Below are 12,743 nucleotides of genomic sequence, written 5' to 3' on the forward strand. Positions count from 1 at the left end.
GTCCTCTCAAAATGAATGCTAATGCTGCATTTGCCTTCCTTACCTGCAATTTAACCTGTGAGTTAACCTTTAAGGAATCCTGTGCACAATGACTCCCAAATTCCTTTGCATCTTGGATTTTTGATTTTTTTTCCTCATTTAGAAAATAGTCTGCGCCTTTATTCCTTCTACCAAAGTTCATGACCATATACTTCCCTACACTATATTCCATCTGCCACTTTGCCCATTCTCCCAGTCTATTCAAGTCCTTCTGCAGATGCTCTGCTTCCTTCTTTGCCAATCACCTGTCCAGCTCTTGGCTCCATCCCTCCCCCTCCTGTCTTCTCCTATCATTTCGGATCTCCCCCTCCCTCTCCCACTTTCAAATCTCTTACTAACTCTTCCTTCAGTTAGTCCTGACGAAGGGTCTCGGCCTGAAACGTCGACTGTACCTCTTCCTAGAGATGCTGCTTGGCCTGCTGCGTTCACCAGCAACTTTGATGTGTGTTGCTTGAATTTCCAGCATCTGCAGAATTCCTGTTGTTTCCTCCTTTGTCTGTTCTGCCTGTTTTTTCCTCAAATAATTCCAATAGTTTTGTCAGGCAAGATTTCCCCTTAAGGGAACCATGCTGACTTTGGTCTACCTTATCATGCACCTCCAAGTACCCCAAAATCTAATCCTCAGTAATACATTCCAACATCATCCCAACCTCTGAAGTCAGGCTAACTGACCTACAATTTCCTTTCTCCTGCCTCTCTCCCTTCTTAAAGAGTGGAGTGACATTTGCAATTTTCCAGTCCTCCAGAACCATTTCAGAAACTAGAGATTCTTGAAAGATCTTTACTAATGCCTCCACAATCTCTTCGGCTACCTCTTTCAGAACCCTGGGGAATAGTCCATCTGGTCCAAGTGATTTACCTACCTTCAGACCTTTGTTTCCTCAGCATCTTCTCCTTAGTAATAGTAACTGCACTCACTTCTGCTCCCGATACTCCCAAATTTTTGGCACATTGCTAGTGTCTTCCACAGTGAAGAGTGATGCAAAATACTTATTAAGTTCGCCTGCCATTTCTTTGTCCTCTATTACTACCTCTCCAGCGCCATTTTCTAATGGTCTATTATCCACTCAAGCCTGACTTTTAATCGTTATATCCGAAAAAAACTTTTGGGGTTTTGGTCTTCTCTTTGATATTTTTAGCTAGCTTTCCCTCGTATTTAATCTTTTCTCTCCTTGTGCATTTTTTAGTTGTTTTCTGCTGGTTTTTAAAAGCTTCCCATCCTCTAACTCCCCCTGATTTTTTCCACTATATTATATGCCCTTTCTTTTGCTTTTATGCTGCCTTCGACTTCCCTTGTCACTCACATTGCCTCATCCTCCCATTAGAACACTTCTTAATCTTTGGGATGTATCTATCCTGCACCTTCTGGATTGCCTGCAGAAACACCAACCATTGTTGTTCTGCCATCATGCGTGCTAGTGTCCCCTTCCAATCATCTTTGGACAGCTCCTCTCTCAAGCCTCTATAATTTCCTTTATTCCATTGTAATATTAGAATATAGAACATAGAATAGTACAGCACAGTACAGGCCTTTTGGCCCACAATGTTGTGCCGACCCTCAAACCCTGCCTCCCATATAAGCCCCCACCTTAAATTCCTCCATATACCTGTCTAGTAATCTCTTAAACTTCACTAGTGTATCTGCCTCCACCACTGACTCAGGCAGTGCATTCCACGCGCCAACCACTCTCTGAGTAAAAAACCTTCCTCTAATATCCCCCTTGAACTTCCCACCCCTTACCTTGAAGCCATGTCCTCTTGTATTGAGCAGTGGTGCCCTGGGGAAGAGGCGCTGGCTATCCACTCTATCTATTCCTCTTATTATCTTGTACACCTCTATCATGTCTCCTCTCATCCTCCTTCTCTCCAAAGAGTAAAGCCCTAGTTCCCTTAATCTCTGATCATAATGCATACTTTCTAAACCAGGCAGCATCCTGGTAAATCTCCTCTGTACCCTTTCCAATGCTTCAACATCCTTCCTATAGTGAGGTGATCAGAACTGGACACAGTACTCCAAGTGTGGCCTAACCAGAGTTTTATAGAGCTGCATCATTACATCGCGACTCTTAAACTCTATCCCTCGACTTATGAAAGCTAACATCCAATAAGCTTTCTTAACTACCCTATCCACCTGTGAGGCGACTTTCAGGGATCTGTGGACATGTACCCCGAGATCCCTCTGCTCCTCCACACTACCAAGTATCCTGCCATTTACTTTGTACTCTGCCTTGCAGTTTGTCCTTCCAAAGTGTACCACCTCACACTTCTCCGGGTCGAACTCCATCTGCCACTTCTCAGCCCACTTCTGCATCCTATCGATGTCTCTCTGCAATCCTTGACAATCCTCTACACTATCTACAACACCACCAACCTTTGTGTCGTCCGCAAACTTGCCAACCCACCCTTCTACCCCCACATCCAGGTCGTTAATAAAAATCACGAAAAGTAGAGGTCCCAGAACAGATCCTTGTGGGACACCACTAGTCACAATCCTCCAATCTGAATGTACTCCCTCCACCACCACCCTCTGCCTTCTGCAGGCAAGCCAATTCTGAATCCACCTGGCCAAACTTCCCTGGATCCCATGCCTTCTAACTTTCTGAATAAGCCTACTGTGTGGAACCTTGTCAAATGCCTTACTAAAATCCATATAGATCACATCCACTGCACTACCCTCATCTATATGCCTGGTCACCTCCTCAAAGAACTCTATCAGGCTTGTTAGACACAATCTGCCCTTCACAAAGCCATGCTGACTGTCCCTGATCGGACCATGATTCTCTAAGTGTCTATAGATCCTATCTCTAAGAATCTTTTCCAACAGCTTTCCCACCACAGACATAAGGCTCACTGGTCTATAATTACCCGGACTATCCCTACTACCTTTTTTGAACGAGGGGACAACATTCGCCTTCCTCCAATCCTCCGGTACCATTCCCGTGGACAACGAGGACATAAAGATCCTAGCCAGAGGCTCAGCAATCTCTTCTCTCGCCTCGTGGAGCAGCCTGGGGAATATTCCATCAGGTCCCGGGGACTTATCTGTCTTAATGTATTTTAACAACTCCAAAACCTCCTCTCCCTTAATATCAACATGCTCCAGAACATCAACCTCACTCATATTGTCCTCACCATCATCAAGTTCCCTCTCATTGGTGAATACCGAAGAGAAGTATTCATTGAGGACCTCGCTCACTTCCACAGCCTCCAGGCACATCTTCCCACCTTTATCTCTAATTGGTCCTACCTTCACTCCTGTCATCCTTTTTTTCTTCACATAATAGAAGAATGCCTTGGGGTTTTCCTTTACCTACACGCCAAGGCCTTCTCATGCCCGCTTCTTGCTCTTCTCAGCCCCTTCTTAAGCTCCTTTCTTGCTTCCCTATATTCCTCAATAGACCCATCTGATCCTTGCTTCCTAAACCTCATGTATGCTGCTTTCTTCCACCTCACTAGATTTTCCACCCCACTTGTCACCCATGGTTCCTTCACCCTACCATTCTTTATCTTCCTCACCGGGACAAATTTATCCCTTACATCCCGCAAGAGATCTCTAAACATCGACCACATGTCCATAGTACATTTCCCTGCAAAAACATCATCCCAATTCACACCCGCAAGTTCTAGCCTTATAGCCTCATAATTTGCCTTTCCCCAATTAAAAATTTTTCTGTCCTCTCTGATTCTATCCTTTTCCATGATAATGCTAAAGGCCAGGGAGCAGTGGTCACTGTCCCCCAGATGCTCACCCACTGAGAGATCTGTGACCTGATCCGGTTCATTACCTAGTACTAGATCTAGTATAGCATTCCCCCTGGTCAGCCTGATATTGATACATCTGATTTCATTTTCTCCCTCTCAAACTGCAATTCTATCATTTTATGATCACTACCTCCCAAGGGTTCCTTTATCTTAAACTCCCTAATCAAATCTAGTTCATTACACAACACCCAATCCAGAATTGCTTTTCCCCTTGTGGGCTCAACCACAAGCTGCAATAAAAAGCCATCTCGTAGGTATTCTACAAATTTCCTCTCTTGGGATCCAGCACCAACCTGATTTCCCCAGTCTACCAGCATATTTAAATCCCCCATGACAATCATTTCATAGAACATAGAAACATAGAAAATAGGTGCAGGAGTAGGCCATTCGGCCCTTCGAGCCTGCACCGCCATTTATTATGATCATGGCTGATCATCCAACTCAGAACCCAGCCTTCCCTCCATACCCCCTGACCCCTGTAGCCACAAGGGCCATATCTAACTTCCTTTTAAACATAGCTAATGAACTGGCCTCAACAGTTTGCTGTGGCAGAGAATTCCACAGATTCACCACTCTCTGTGTGAAGAAGTTTTTCCTAACCTCGGTCCTAAAAGGCTTCCCCTCTATCCTCAAACTGTGACCCCTCGTTCTAGACCTCCCCAACATCGGGAACAATCTTCCTGCATCTAGCCTGTCCAATCCCTTTAGGATCTTATACGTTTCAATCAGATCCCCCCTCAATCTTCTAAATTCCAACGAGTACAAGCCCAGTTCATCCAGTCTTTCTTCATATGAAAGACCTGCCATCCCAGGAATCAATCTGGTGAACCTTCTTTGTACTCCCTCTATGGCAAAGATGTCTTTCCTCAGATTAGGGGACCAAAACTGCACACAATACTCCAGGTGTGGTCTCACCAAGGCCTTGTACAACTGCAGTAGTACCTCCCTGCTCCTGTACTCGAATCCTCTCGCTATAAATGCCAGCATACCGTTCGCCTTTTTCACCGCCTGCTGTACCTGCATGCCCACTTTCAATGACTGGTGTATAATGACACCCAGGTCTCGTTGCACCTCCCCTTTTCCTAATCGGCCACCATTCAGATAATAATCTGTTTTCCTATTTTTGCCACCAAAGTGGATAACTTCACATTTATCCACATTAAATTGCATCTGCCATGAGTTTGCCCACTCACCCAACCTATCCAAGTCACCCTGCATCCTCTTAGCATCCTCCTCACTGCTAACACTGCCACCCAGCTTCGTGTCATCCGCAAACTTGGAGATGCTGCATTTAATTCCCTCATCCAAGTCATTAATATATTTCCATTGCCCTTTCTACTTGCTTTGTCTATCTCCCATTGTAATTTATATCCCACATCTTGACTACTGTTCGGAGGTCTGTATGTAACTCTCACTGTTTTTTTTTTAAACCCTTGCAGAATCCCACAAGGATTCTACATCTTCTGATCCTATGTCACCTCTTGCTAAGGATATTGGTGTCTCTTGCAATACCCCTGGAACAGTGATTTCATTCCCCAGTGAGAATTGATACCTGAACCCCAGGCGAAGTAGTATTTCATGATGGTATTCTTTCCTCACTGACCTCTCCTCCTTTATTGACTGGATCTGCTCTATCAGGATCTCCTCCTCGTGTTCCATGTCAGTGTCCGATGGCTCCTCTTCTTCCAGGCTTACTAGACTTGGAGGGTTCTCCTCAGTGGGTTTTGGGGTCCTAGGCCCTTTGCTCTAAAATGGAAGTGGGGAAGAAAATGATCATTGTTACAGAGCTCCTCCTTGGTGCCCTGGCTCCAACCAGAACACAGTTAGGGTGACAGCTGTGGGGGGTGGCAAAAGTGTGATCAGCTGGTAAACCTCCTAACCCAGTGACTTCGCTGTGGAGGGACAGAATGGGGCAAAACCATGACAACTCTCAGACTGCAGGGAGCCCATGAGCCTGCACCATATTGGAGGGATTGACGGAAAAGGGTGGGGGTGGAGGGTGAAACCATTTGTAATAATTGGAAGAACTTATTACAGTCCCAGAGATCCCAACGGTGGGCTGTGATGATGTCTTTCACTCCACAATGGTTTGCTGTGGGGTTGACTTGGAGGAGTGAATGAAGGCACAACAGGAGGTAGGTGGGGTAACCTCCGATCTGATGCTGGCTAGCTTCACCCATATTTAGCTGCAAGTAACTCCCCCCCTTAAACTTTTACGGCTGAAATCTGTGGACAGTTTATTACATTCGGAAACCCCACGTAACCACTCGCGGAGGTAAGCACAGCAATGCCTGGGTGGTGGACGTTGCCGGTGTTAAGTGGAAAGGGATACTCGGAGTGAAGGAACACTTCAATACAGAGAACACAGTGAGTAGATTCAAAGTGAGGTGGCATGCACAAAACACATGCTTCGCAATGAGTGCATGCCAGTGATGGAGATCAGGGAACATGCATGAACTGTGGAATGAAAGCAGACATGCAGAGTGAGGAGATTGTCCAAACTAGCCCAGTACCTACCAGTACCCCATCATACGGAGCAGCAAACCCGACTTCAAGAGGCCAAAGCTGGAGAACAAGAGTAAGAGTGAGGAGAAGGAGTAGCAAAGAAGAAAAAAATAATCACCAAACAGTCCCAAACTAATCAGATACAGAAATACCAACAGAGCAAACGTTCCAACGATTCTCAGAGCAAGAGGGAAGCCCAGATCCCACAAAAGGGCTGGGGTAGTTTGCAAACTGATTTCTATTTGCAGAGGTTGAACTGACTCCTCCTCGCCGAATCCTAAGCAACATTGTCACTCGACTCATGCCTTCATCACCTTGATTTTACTTCCTTGCAGATTATGCACAGTCCTCCATATAGAAACAAAATTAAAAGGTGGGGGGGGGGAAATCAGGAATACCATCTCAGGGGAGCTGAATGGCCTCCCAATCGGGTGCCACAGATACCAGGACCGAAAGGCCTTCAGTTTCTCAAAACCCCGCTATAGTACGTTTACCAACTCACACGTAGGAGTGAGAGGCGGCGGACGGCAAGCTGCTCTGCTGTCTCCAGTTGGGTGATTTCATCCATTTTCATTTTGTATTTCCGCATCTGCTCAGTGATCAGCAGCTCCACACACCTGCAAGGACCAACTCAATAAGACCTCAGCCAACATAGTGCCAATCATCAGCTTTCTTCCACACCCCCCCCCCCCACCACCACAAGACATTCCAAAGCTCACCGCAGCCAGGAAAGTAAATCTCATCTGTTGGAGCAATGCAGCACAATCGCACAAAAAAAGTTTGATTTGGATCTAAAATGTTGGATGAACTCTTTTGCTCTTTTTTAAAGTAATGGGCACTCCCACTTGGGAGTATTCTAACTGGTTGCATCACCGTATGGTACGGGGGGTGGGGGGTGGGGGGGGGCCACTGCACTGGATTGGGAAAAGTTTCAATGAGTTGTAACACAGCTCCATCATGGGCAGTAGCCGCCCCACCATCAAGGACATTTCAAAAGGCCACGTCCCAGAAAGGTAGCATCCATCATTAAGGACCTTCCCCCTCGCCCCCACCCCCAAACACCCAGGACATGTGCTCTTCTCACTTATACCATCAAAGAAGAGATACAGGAGCCTGAAGACATGCTCAACATTTCTTCCCTCCACCATCAGGTTTCCAAATAGCCTGTGAACACTACCTCACTATTTTCCTCATTTTTATATATATATTCCTTATTGTAATTTATCATATACTTTGTGAATTGCACGGTACTGCTTCTGCAAAACAACACATTTCATGACACATGTTAGTGATAATAAACTTGATTCTGAGTTTAATATTTCATCTGAAAGTTGGCATCTCTGACTATGGAGGATTCCCCCAGTAAGACAGTCTGGAGTATCCCCTTAACAAGAGCCAAACATCCTTCCAAAAGTGGTTCATAATTGTACCTCTCCTCCAGCTGAACTCTTATCAATGATTATAATAAAGGTACTTCATTATATATAGAGAATTTTTGTAAAGAAATCAAGCCATTGCAGCTCACAAGGAGATAGCTCAATCTTTTTGCTTGATAGGGCAAAGAAAACACATTCTCTACTGACATTGATAGATACATGGGGATGTTTTTCAGTCCATTGAGACTTCAGTGAAGTCATGACCAGCTTGTAGCCCAACCCCATTTTATTAAAATATATCCATCTCACAATTAGAATATGACACTGACCTGTTATCGGTTGTTATTCACAGATTTTCCTGTTTTCCTATCCCACTGTACTGAAATGCTTCAACCCCCACAGATCCCCAAACAGAAAGAATAGTTTTTCTCCATCTACTCTCATATCCCCTTCAATCAGCTTGTGTCATACATCTGCTGTGGAATTACAACCCTAGTCCACAAATCTTAACCCTCAAGCTTGAAGCACTAATCTGGTCATCCCTGGGCAATGTACAAACTGTTGGGATCTTTTAAAGGGGATTTTGTAAAGAAGATAAAAAAAAAGGTTCTGGAAAAAGAGCCAGGGTAGAGCAGTATGGGGTTAGCAAAACTAATTGGAGAGTACTCTGAGATGGCAAACTGAGTCAGTGATCCAAATAGCCTCCCTCGGTGTTGCAAGATTCCAAGATCTCAGTGGGGATATTTGCTCCTGGACAACAGCCCAATAATTCCTTGCTTGAGTGTGCAGAGGGGTGGTTTGGGCTTGGATTAGGTTAAATGCGACTATGCCAATGAATATTCTGCTCTCTTCCGTCTGCAAGTTGGCACATGATGATTAAGCAGTTAAGTAAGGCCCAGGGTGATTGATGCTGTTGGATTGCTAAACCATCTGGGGAAAGAGAGGAAATGCCATTAACTCAAGCACAACATTTTTTATTCACTTAAGGTTTGTATTCACAATGAATTACTTCACTTATCTTCAGAAAGGATCCCACAGGGTGTAATCAGTCCAGGGTGATTACCGTGAGACAGGGTGGTGCTGCTCAAGGAAGTGCTGGCACACAACTGCTGTGTCACGGCCTCTTTCAAAGGTTCAGTGCTACTACATTGATCAGATTTTGAGCAAAAAAAGACCACCAAGGAATGGTGCCTCTGAGGGGAACCTGAAATATTAACTTGTTTCTCTCTCCATGGAGGCTGCCTGACATGGGTACCCACTCTTCACAGGCTGGTTTTTAATAGGTACATTTAACGTCAGAGAAATGTCTATGATATACATCCTGAAATTCTTTTTCTTTGCAAACATCCAAGAAAACAGAGAAGTGCCCCAAAGAATGAGTGACAATTAAATGTTAGAACCCCAAAGCCCCCCCGACTCCCCCTCCCACGTATAAGCAGCAGCAAAGCAATGACACTTCCACTAGCAAAAAAGCATCTGCACCCTTCACCAAGCACTCGAGCATGCAGCAAAGCATCAATAAAGACACAGACTTGCAGTACCCCAAAGACTACTCGTTCACCTGGTATTCGACATACCACAGGCTCTCTCTCCCCCCAATAAGGGGGAAAAAAAGGGTCCCCGTTTCACACAACAGGTAAGAACAGGCAGTGGGTCCCTCAGAACCTGTGTTTTACATACACACACACACACACACACACACACACACACTCAACTGCTGAGGCTGTCAGTCACCTACACACAACCAGTAGAATTCCTGATGGATTAAGGAGAATGAAGACTCACATGGTTGTCTTGGAGACGTCTTTCATGCTCATCAGTGGGTCAGAGCTGTCTGGGGACCGGAGGATACAAGGAGCAAAGACAATCGCTAGAGCATTGGGAGACATTCGATTCATCTCTTCTAACACCGCTACCCTGAAACCAAGAACATCATCATCATAGGGGAACTGCATTCCCAACAAAACACCACCACTGAGGTCAGAGTTCAGAGCCTAACCAGGAGTAACTAAGTTATGGGTGTTCTGTACAATCACCACCTCTATACACGTGGTCTCTCCTATTGAGAAAATTTTCTAAGATGCCCAAGTCACCCCATCAACCTGTCAGAATGGTGGAGCTGGGTCTTGATATCTTTCATCAATTGAGTCAAGACCACACATCTCCCAATAAGGACAAAAAGAAATGTTCAAATAACAACCCCAGCCCCTAGTAATTCTTACTTTTCTGGTTGGGAGATGAGCAGAATCTAGGACCCATGCAGTGTCCATTGAGTATTCCAGAGAGCCAGTCCTACAAGAAATTTTGAATAGAGCTCTCTCCCTCACGGAGAAAGTAAAATTTTCCCTCAATAATGCAAACCTCCGCTCCCACCCAAGAATACATCCCACCCCACCCCACCCCAAATTCATCTGCTTTCCATTCCTACCCGACCCAGATGGTTCTCTGTCCTAATTACACAAATCTCATTGAACCTACTCTCACCTCAGGCTCCCCGAGCAAGAAGTGTTTCACTGTACCCTCTTCTACTTCCCACCCCTTTTCTTACCTCGCCCTTCTCTTCCCTTCAGGAATCAGAAGGCAAACTCAGCTTGTGCCATGATTCTGCATTTGCAAAATAACATCTCTAAGGACAGTGGTTTAAAACATCCCTAACTGTACCTACCAGACCCTCCCCCTTCACCCACTTTTCAAGTGGCTCACTTACTTGACCAGGTGGAAGATGAGGCGTTCAAGAGTGTGGAAGATGCCGCTGGGCAGTTGCTCAAGGACACTGTAAACTGCTTGTACCTGCTCTTGCCTCCCTGGGTGTTCTGAAAGAAAGCAATGTCCAAGTATAGAGATGGTTCACTTATGTGCGAAGGATAAAGAGATAAACTAAATTTGAACCTTGAAACAAGGCTGAAGACATGGGGTGTGGGATGGTTAATGAAGTAATTACAGATATCGTTTAAAATACAAGGACAAATTAAGAAGGCCATTAAAGAAATACAGGGGTAAACAGGAACATAGGACTATAAAACAATTGTTTACACAAGTCACTGCTTAGGTCCCAGGAAGTTTGCAGTTCTGGCCACCTTATTGTCGGTAGAATGCAAAGGCATAGGAAAGGCTGTGGATAAGTACTGGAACAAGTTCAGGGGCAAGTAATGATCACTATGTGGTAGAACAAACTCAAAGGCATGCGTTTCCTCTGGGTACACCAACCTCCACAGTCCAAAGATGTAGGTTAATTGGTCATTGTCAATTGTCCCAGGACTAGGCCAGGATTAAATTGAGGGATTGCTGGTCAGCGTGGCTCGAAGGGCCAGAAGGGCCTATTCCACACTGTATGTCAATAAAAAACCCTTCTGTTCTTAGGCAAGGCACATTGAAGTTATGATCCCCACTCTTTCTAGTAAATAACGATGGATTGAATGACCAGTTTGTGTGCTAGATAATACTATAAACCAATGAAACTAAACCTGTGCAAACCATTCCCTACAGTCTCTCTGGGGTTAGGGCAAATTTGGAGCCCAATACTCTGGTTATGAAACAATAGACAATTGATCAACTGAAACAAGGGGGTGAGTAACATCAATCTGGCAGCAAGACTGGAGAAACTGGAATTGTTCTTGGAGCTGACGAAGGTAAGAGGAGATTTAATCAGGTGCTTAAGAGAGATTTTTGTAAAGTGAAACCATATCCTGTGGCAGGATTGATGAGCAGTGGGACATGGATTTATGTTGATTCAGAAAGGGAAGAGGAAGGAGGAAATATTTTCTTTCGCATCCAGTCATTCTAAGCTGGAACAATGCCTTAAAAATGTGTGGAAATTAATTTAATGTGATTTTTTGAAAGGGAAAAGAAACATACTTGAAAATAAAGATTTTAAAAAGCAGGAAAGGGGAGAGTGGGAATAATTAGAGGGTTCTTTCCAAAAGCCAGCAGAACTATTTTGGGCCAATTGTTCCCCTTCAATGATTCATGTCTCAAACCTATGAAATGCCCAAAGATCAACTGCTGTAACTCACCAATTGCACGCAGGAAGTCACCATACAGATCAAAGGTCATTAGTGGAACTGGGAGTTCCCGTAGCCACTGTTTAAGCACTCCGGTAATGGCGTGAATGTGGTAATTCTCCAGGTGAACTGAATCTGGATCTGAGAAACACATTTAACAAACATTTCATTTGGAGATAGCTGTCTGCATGGGTTAAGTGTAGTATGAATCTCCCTCTGTGGTGTCCATGAAATAAGTCCCATCAAGTGCTCCTAGGTTAAGCACAGCTCCCTTACAGAGATGCATGGGATCAGCTGGGGTGAAGGGCCTGTTTCCTTGCTGTATGACTGGTTATAGGGCACCCTCATAGGCCTGGCGGATCTGGCAGTGGCCTGCCAAGAATGATCTCCATCTCAATTGCCTGCACCTTTTGAGGTTGCATCCATGCCTGGGTATCCCAGGAGACGGAGCGTGCAGTGTGGTCTGACTCTTCGAAGGCCTTAATCCGCTGGCGGTCACCGCAGTGGCAGAATGCATCCTGCACACTCGGGAAAATGTTTAAAATTTTCATTACTCTGTTTCATAAGCTTATTTTCAAACAAAATAACCCTTACAAAAGGCTAAAAAAATAGTGGTCTAGACATGAAGGTTTAAAAATAAAGCTCCCAGGGTAGAGAAAGCACAAAAAGAGCTCCAATCCTCTCCTTTTGATGTTGCACAACATCCTAAGACTTTCTTAGGAATGTTAACTAAAATAAACTGAATAGATTTAGGACATTCTCGAGCAGTCGACCAGCACTTGGTGTTAAAGGGAGAGGGAGCGAGGCAGAGAACATTCTGTAAGGGAATTCCAAAGTTAAGGGTACAGACAGCTAAAGGAACACCTACCATGTTGTTATACTATATTTATGGTTGATCAAGGTTAACAGTATTAAATAGAGTAAATACAAGCAAGTCTGCAGATGCTTGAAATCCAAAGCTACACACACAAAATGCTGGCATAACTCAGCAGGTCAGGCAGCATCTATGGAAATGAATAGATGGTCGATGTTTTGGGCCGTGACCTACCTTCAGGACTGA

General features: G+C 44.7%; 1 protein-coding gene across 4 annotated transcripts in view; it reads right to left on the reverse strand.

The window, feature by feature from the left end:
* si:zfos-588f8.1 overlaps window positions 1–12,743 on the reverse strand; it is a 111,522-nt gene that overhangs the window by 2,072 nt on the left and 96,707 nt on the right. For 3 of the 4 annotated variants that reach the window (XM_063032354.1, XM_063032352.1, XM_063032355.1), the window contains 6 exons: window positions 11,696–11,824; window positions 10,390–10,495; window positions 9,468–9,599; window positions 6,809–6,923; window positions 6,319–6,366; window positions 5,405–5,547 (listed from right to left, as the gene is read on the reverse strand). In XM_063032354.1, coding sequence (XP_062888424.1) covers window positions 5,405–5,547; window positions 6,319–6,366; window positions 6,809–6,923; window positions 9,468–9,599; window positions 10,390–10,495; window positions 11,696–11,824 — 673 coding nt within the window. The remainder of the gene's footprint in view (window positions 1–5,404; window positions 5,548–6,318; window positions 6,367–6,808; window positions 6,924–9,467; window positions 9,600–10,389; window positions 10,496–11,695; window positions 11,825–12,743) is intronic. The other variant, XM_063032353.1, reaches the window with a different exon arrangement.

The sequence above is a fragment of the Mobula hypostoma genome, chromosome 24 (genome assembly GCF_963921235.1).
Source record: "Mobula hypostoma chromosome 24, sMobHyp1.1, whole genome shotgun sequence".
In the NCBI taxonomy this organism is placed as follows: domain Eukaryota; kingdom Metazoa; phylum Chordata; class Chondrichthyes; order Myliobatiformes; family Myliobatidae; genus Mobula; species Mobula hypostoma.